This window comes from Labrus bergylta, chromosome 19, assembly GCF_963930695.1.
Source record: "Labrus bergylta chromosome 19, fLabBer1.1, whole genome shotgun sequence".
In the NCBI taxonomy this organism is placed as follows: Eukaryota; Metazoa; Chordata; class Actinopteri; order Labriformes; family Labridae; genus Labrus; species Labrus bergylta.
This window is the reverse complement of record NC_089213.1, coordinates 22,541,769-22,549,452: the sequence shown is the minus strand read 5'-3', so window position 1 is coordinate 22,549,452 and position 7,684 is coordinate 22,541,769. Positions and strand designations below refer to the sequence as shown.

At 38.8% G+C, this 7,684-nt stretch overlaps 1 protein-coding gene across 1 annotated transcript; it reads right to left on the bottom strand.

Moving 5' to 3' along the window:
• Nucleotides 1–593: 593 nt before the first annotated feature.
• On the bottom strand, nt 594–5,651 carry LOC110003310 (kelch-like protein 10). The gene is made up of 5 exons (XM_020658901.2): nt 5,515–5,651; nt 4,014–4,497; nt 2,754–3,359; nt 1,509–1,658; nt 594–985 (listed from the first exon to the last, which is right to left on the bottom strand). The coding sequence occupies exons 1-5, from the start codon at nt 5,649–5,651 to the stop codon at nt 629–631; spliced, it is 1,734 nt and encodes a 577-aa protein (XP_020514557.1). The 3' UTR covers nt 594–628.
• Nucleotides 5,652–7,684: the final 2,033 nt, after the last annotated feature.

Here is a 7,684-nt window from a genome sequence, read left to right as displayed (position 1 = left end):
AGTTGAAAACTGTTTAAGATTCATGTATGTGTGGACCATTTGGACATTTTCTCCATGAATGATGTGGCTCAGGGTTTTCAAAAGATTTTCCAAAAATCAATGACAAATTATTTAGTTTTTTAGTTTTTCATGTTTAGATTAAATAAACTGTCATCACACCATTGAACAAAGGCTGATTGGGACCACCATGACCTGAAGGAGTGACAGCAGGCCAGTGTCATCTGAGAAATTTACAAGAAAGAAGAAAGCTGCCATCATGGGAAGATCTACAGCTATATGTGTTCAGGAGGGAAAGGACACAGCCCTGAGGACAAACTGTACTTGAGGTGATGACATTGGACTGAGCTGATGAATTTGGTCGACAAGAAATTAGCAATTGGCTGATAGCTGTTTAGATTATTCCTGAAATAATTCAGTTTGAATTAAAACCTGCATCTGCAGGATGGACACATCAACCTTCTCACAGGACTTGATACTAACAAGTCTTCAACCAAGATGAAAAGTTAAAGAAGTCTTCTGTGCAGCAGCAGTTAAATGCTCAAAGAACTTTTTATTTTGCTGTTAATGTCTTTCCAGAGTGGATGGTGGTAAGGGGCAAGACCGCGCTTAAGACTGGAGTTCAAGCCTGTTAGTCGGACTCTCCCGACTCCACAGACTCCACCTCCATAAGCAGAAGGCTGTCTCGAGGGACAGTTAGCTTGGTCATGTTAGGAATCCCGGTCACCACGCAGCAGCTTACAGCACTGCGGAAAATCTCCATGTCAGCTGCCTCGGACCACACGTTGGTTGACGCGTCGTAGAATTCCACGTTATAGGATGTGGTGAAGCCATTGAAGCCTCCGACAGCAAAGAGTTTGTCGTCAATGACTTCGATTCCGAAGTTGCTGCGGGGTTTCAACATGGAGGACACTGCGTGCCAGGTGTTGGTTTGAGGGTTGTAGGCCTCAGCGCTGCGCAGACGGGTGTTGCCATCAAAGCCACCAACCTGCAAAGGGAAAATGGAGACAGAACGATCTACTATCACAATCCAAATAGAGAAAATGATCATTCATTGCATATAGAGCAAAAGGCAATGTATTAAAGGTGATAGCAGCAAATGTCAGTGAATTTGTCAGTCACTGACTAATCTGTCCAGATTATGAATCAAACAGTCTTTAGAAGACTCATTCCCATATCCAGTGATAAACTGTATTTCAACATTTACTGGAGGGGTTGGTATGATATTTACACGAACATATGGATAAATCTTAATAACTTAACTGATCCACAGCTTCATATCTAGCAACAACAAGAGGTGGACATTTGCCGTTTTAAGCAAAATATATCAATATATGTTGAATGAATTAGCATGATAATTGACAAATCATTGAGGATTGTGATGGCTTTTGCTTTGTTGGCATGCTAACCTGCTAAACTAAGAGAATGAACATTGTGTAAACATCATAACATGAGCATGTTGGCATTGTCGTTTTTAAGTTTATAAGTAGGCAGTGATAATATGAATTTACTGCATAGACAAATCCTCCATAAGAAATGACTCCAATTCCACTGCGCCGGCTGATCATGGGGCTGATCATTGTCCACTGGTTGGTCTCAGGGATGTAATATTCACATGAAGGCAGGCACTCGTTTCCATTGAAGCCACCACAAATGTAAACCTGTGTAGAACACGAGGGTTATTAAGAAATGTACCATTTTCTAAACTTTGTCAGATTTCTTTTAAATGTCAATGTCAATATAAACAGCAGTATCATGTTATCTACATGTTAAATAATTTTAGGTGTGACCAAACATTTAGTGAAGAATGTGTTAGTCAAGGGACGCAAAGGGTTTAGTGGCAGCTGATGAGTAAAAAAATAAATGTAGTACATAAATGTTTAGCATGTTGACCTTTCTTCTTTTACACAAACTCGCACCACTTATCACTTGACCACACAGAATATTATAAAATCTTTACATAATTAAGTTGGACTCTACCCTCTGGACAATATTCCTACTTTAAATAAACATTCACAAGGTCATCAAACTAACTGTGGTCTTCTACCTCATTGTTAGTACGTATTTTCATGAATTCATTCATCTTGATAATTTTGTGGATATATCTTTAAATTGTGTCAACCATCTCAGAGTAGTTCTTCTTTTAGGTTTGTAAAGCTGTAATAAATATGTGTAAGAGACATCATAGCAGCAGAGTTATAGTTGGATTTAAGAGTCTGTTGTGAGCTGAAAAGGAAATGTGACTCTGAGACTGAAGAAATGTAAATGTCTGATATGTACGAGTCAAGGTGATGTCTTCTTTCTAGCCTTTTAGAGATATAACGAAGCAGCCAGGAATTTTTGGGCTGCATCTTCTAGTAGAATATAAGCAACACCGTGAAGATGAAGACTTTGTCACTTTGCCCATAACTGTCAATGATGGTCAATGATTTTGAGATGAGATCTTGGTCAGCATGGGTCAGCGATGGTCTGCACTTTGTCAGCCATGTGTGTTGTGTTTCTACGTTGTCTGACCACAGCTGAATAAATCTAAGATGATCCACAGTCTGTTTCACGATTTCATCATTGTTCATCTACTACAGAAACAACTCCCACCTAACAGGCCCTAACTAGTTAAGTTTTCTTTACACAAAGCCTTAAAGTGCTGCTAGTGTAACAGTCGACTATGAGTCTCAAGTAGTTCACAAAACAAATGATCAATGTTCCAGTCTCTGTCATACTCCTCTTTTAGTCCCAGCTCTTTTTTTTTGCTCTACCTTGTTGTCGAGTGAAGTGCAGCTGGCGTCGCTCCTCTGCTCGTTCATGGGTGCAATAAGACTCCACTGGTTGGTCTCGGGCTTGTAGCGCTCAGCAGTGTTGAGTCGTACGTGCCCATCGTAGCCTCCCAGGGCGTAAATGTATCCATTGAGCACGGTAACACTCACATAGCAGCGACGGCAGTACATCGGTGCCGCTTCATGCCAGGTGTTTGTGCTCAGGTCCAACCGGCGCACGCTGTTGAAATGCTCCACACGATCAAAGCCACCAACACAGTACACGTACCCGTCGAGGAACGCAGTGCCGTGGTAGGCCCGGGGACGCTCCAGATCGTTTGTCACGTTGATCCAATGGTCGGCTCGAACATCGTATGCCTCGATGCCATGAGTCGGATCGCCACCGCTCCAGCCTCCGAGCGCCAGCAGGACGGCAGGAGGCAGGCGAGGGCGGACAAATGGGTTGAAGAGACCAGACAGCGATGACCTGTTTGCGATGATGTCATACAAGGCTTCAAGGTCCTCCGTGCATGAAAGGTCATTTATCACCAGCTCATTGGACATGACATGGATCCTGATGTGCTCTAGACTCATCGTAGCCAGCCGGACCTAGAGAGTGAAAAACAGGACCTCCTTAAATCAAACCTATTTGACTTTAGTTCAGTGAATCTCAAAATGGTTTGATCAAACTAACTTGTTATCGTTATATCATAAGAAGAGTGATTCTTTGTTCATTTGTTAAAGTCAACAAATAAACATGTCAGTTCCTCTCTCAATGATTCATGACCCAACCAAATGTACAAATTAGCAGAAGGCTAATAGGATACTTAGCTAGGTTGCCAGTTACAACATCCGGCAGCCATCTTTGTCATTTGTGACAATGGGTACATTGCAGTCTCTCTGCAGTCTCTCTCAGATTGCATCTACAGTATGATTCCCTTATTGCATCTTTGAACCTTCCACCAGGGAGGATTAAGGAGCAAGGAAACATCAATTAAGAAACGTGAGCTGTAAGCAGTGTCTCAAGAGTGCTTAAATATGCCCCGTATATGATTGAGAAGGGAAAGGTTGAGACTGCACTTGATTCAGGAAATCTAATGTGTGAAAAGGATGGGGAGCAGACACACCCTAAACCTATTGAACTGATCTTGTTGACTTGAATTTGTCTTACTGTAAGGATTTCTGTTGCAATCATGAGAACACAGCTAGAACTGTTAAAGAACTAAATCTCACATCAATCCAGTGTGGAAAAAGTGATCTTACCTTAGACAAGAGAAGGCTGATGTGTCCATCTCGTTCCTCAGGTCTGTGGCCAATCCAGTGAGTAACAGCCTCAAACACAGATCTTTCATTTCTCACATTGAGGTCGTCTCTCTCGAGGAATTCAACCAGCTCCTCTACGGAGAGCTGTAAGAACTCCTCACAGGAAACGATGTCCTCAAAGTGATCAATGATGTAGTGGTACGCTTTGTGCTGCAGTTCCAAGGAGAAGACTATTTTGGTGAACTGCCAGATACCGATGCAGTTTTCTGGGCAGAGCTGCTCTCCGAGGAAGTCACAGCAGGTTTTGACGATGTCCATTACATTGAGCTGATCAGCAGCTAGCAGCAGTTGCTGCACGTTTTCCTCGGTTATAGGAACAGAGCCGGTGTAGGCGAACTCAATGATGAGCTGCATCATGTCAGGAGACAGGCCCGGTATGTTGTAGACTTTTTTGTCAGTGGTTGACCAGCGTTTGAACAGAGCTCTGTGGATCATTTAGAGACAAGGCGGTAAATTGAAAATAAACCTTATACAACTTTTTCTTATTATTTTCACACTATTAAGAATATTTTGGAACTTTCAAAACATACAATGTGACTGAATGAGTTAAAGGGCCTTTCCTAGTGTACCAAGCTTTAAACCACAGAACTCATGAACCAAGTGTATTGTGAGGCTCACATTTTATAGAACTTTATGTACATGAGTTTAAGGAATAGCACATATTTCTTTTTAAAGATATATGAATATATGTTTCATCTTAACTGCGACTAAAAGCCCTGATTAACAGTCTGGAATAGTCAATTCTAAACTGCAAGCCTATTTTTTTTTTTTACAGGTTGAACCTGATACTGACCTTATTTAGCATTTCATACAAGAGATAAACATGCTTTACCATTTTGTATGAAAAGGAAATAATACGATACATAAACCATGTCATGAATCATTCAAGTCATAACTCAGAGTAAGAATATGATACCAGCATTTTTAAACATTCATTTCATTTTCAAACTTGAATTCTATTTTAGTTTTCGTTCATCATCTTCCTTTCACTTTTCACCACTTTTCACAATTAATCGTAGACACAAGGCAGTGAACTGACTCTTTCTTTTCTTGGTAAATTAAATCATTTAAAGTAAGGTGTAGTGTAAATGAGAGATTGGTGTTAATCAAACTTTGTGATTTAAAAAAAGATTAAACTGGTCATAAGTCAATGTCCAAAATCTCAGAATTTCAAATCATGGAAGTAATTGGAATTTTTTTAACACAACCTTCAACCTTCATCTGAACTGATATCCTATACTGTGCGTTGAAAGAGAGGGACCCTCCATCAGGTTTGTTTCTTTGCTGAATGAATCAATGTGTCTTATGGTTTGGGCTTTTTCAGACTTACAGTAAATTATGATCTGATCATAACTTTGATTCTATTCATGACGTTATATAAGTTTATCTGCTTTTCTTTAAGGATACAAAATGAATCAGCTGATTCAAACAACAAACTCACCGAAAGTAAGAGCTGTAGTTACAGAGGATAACTTTGTGGATTTGAAACTCGGCATCCTCAACTTTGATGACTGCATCACAAAATTCTCCCTCCAGGCGGAGATCATTAAAGTAGGATGATTTACTTCTGTCACTCATCTTGATGTGTTTTTTTTAAAGATACCTTTCTCTCAGTCTCTCAGTATCCTTGTGTTTTGGTTGCTGGTTTAATCTCAAATGTCTCTGCTTTGTCTTAGATGATAGAATGAGAACACTCAGGCCTTATGACAGAAGTGACAGATTCTAGAATCCAACATTGTGACATCACAATGACAACGGAATAATTTTAATAATAACAGATTTGTTTATGTTGTTGAGAAGTGTTCATTAATTCATACAGTATATTTGTGATTGATTATTTACTCCATTAAATTGAAATATTATTTGCTGCCCAATGCCATAGGCTCTCATGTTAAAGGACGTTTTTCAAAATAAAAGTAGCAGACAGTATTTTGTAGTAACTACCAAACCTTAATGATTGGATCAACACATTTTTTGACCTTCAAAATTAAAATTGCATTTAACCATTTTCGTGGGATCTTCAACTAATTCAGAATGAGAGAAATTCAAGATTATACGTAAATGCGTTGGAAGTGAATGTACTAAAGACACACTTCCACACAAAGCAAAACACACAAAAATTAAAAAAAAAAAATTCTTTTAAAAAGGCTCTCACTCCCTGGTATTAAACTGCTGCCTTCCTCAGGGGCAAACACAGCAGGTAGCCTGAGCATTAATTAGCTTGTTAGCTTTTTGGTTGACTGAGTAAAGATCCCATCCAAGAGAAACGCTAAGTTCAAGACATTTTTCTTTAATGAAGAATAAAGTGAAAAGTAGAGGAGAGCACGGTTTTGATTAAAGGCTGCTCAGTACAGACACTTCTGATTAAACAGTATCTGAGGAGATGTTCATTAAAAATAGGCAAATAGACGTGTGGAGGAAAATGAGTGTAATCAAACAGATTTCATCAGGCTACTTGATCTTATTTACTCAGGGTCAGTCTGCTGGTTCTCAAATCACTGCGCTTGTTTATCTGCCTTGTAGGCAAAAGAACTGAGTGAGACGTCAATACCAGACACACAGTGTGAGCTGGATATTCAAAGGTTTTCATAGCCATGAAAGCAAAACAAAAAAAGAAATATACTATGAATAAATTAAGAGGGCTGATTCAGTTATTCGTCAATGACCTTCACAACCCCACAAACCCATTGGGGTTTAAAACTACAGATTTGACAAAAGAAAGTAATATTTGTCATTTCTTGTAAAGCAATTAAGCCAATTTGTTAAGTGATAAAAAAAAAAAAAATGTCTGTAGTAGGGATGGATGATATGGAAAAAATATATCACATTTTTCTTTAGCAGTATCATGATCACATTTTACCCAGATTCTCTTTTCATGTTGACTTATAAGACTAACCCGCAAATTACACTCCAGTAGGTCTACACACAAACGTATTACCCCATTTGAACAATAAAGCTCTAAAAACAACAACAGGCCATGCATCCCGGGTTAAATTTTAATTCCTAATTGCCTTTACGTTTAAATTAAACTTTCGTTTTGTTTTAAAAAGTCAGTGATCGACAAAGGTGAAAGGCCAGAAATAAATAAAGGCCAGAAATAAATAAATAAACAGAAACTAAATCACTACCTTAGTAACTTGTGAGTGTTTTAGTAAATTGTGATCGCTGTGAAATATTTTGATTCTTGATGTCTTTTTAATTTGTTGGACTGTTAAATGCAAACCAGAGTAAAAGCTTCTAGTTTGCATTAAATATGACTTATATAGGTTTTGGTTTACTGGTTACAGTTATGGATGTTTAAAGGCTTTATATGCAATTTTTCACTCTTAACTGTAATATAAATCAAGTATGTCCTCTGAAAATAACTTTGTGAGTCATGACTGTCTACAATGGGTGTAACACCCAAGTCCCACTGTCTGTGATGTTTTCAGAGTTTTCAGAGTCCTATCTTCAGTTTGTTTACATCGCCTGGACGGCCGGCTGACTCCTCCCCTCGTGTATAAAAGTTGTTTAATTGAGGGACTAGAGAAAAGAAGAATAACATACTGTACTCACTGCTTAACTGTGTTTCTAGATCACGCTCATTTCAGGTAAATTTACATGCAGTGTGA

What these genes read in the sequence shown, in the direction of transcription:
- LOC110003310 (XM_020658901.2), bottom strand. Translation starts at nt 5,651, where the DNA reads ATGAGTGACAGAAGTAAATCATCCTACTTTAATGATCTCCGCCTGGAG. An exon ending in AACTACAGCTCTTACTTTCG is followed by an intron (nt 4,498 to 5,514) that starts GTGAGTTTGTTG and finishes AATGATCCACAG; the next exon opens with AGCTCTGTTCAAACGCTGGT. An exon ending in TCAGCCTTCTCTTGTCTAAG is followed by an intron (nt 3,360 to 4,013) that starts GTAAGATCACTT and finishes TTCACTCTCTAG; the next exon opens with GTCCGGCTGGCTACGATGAG.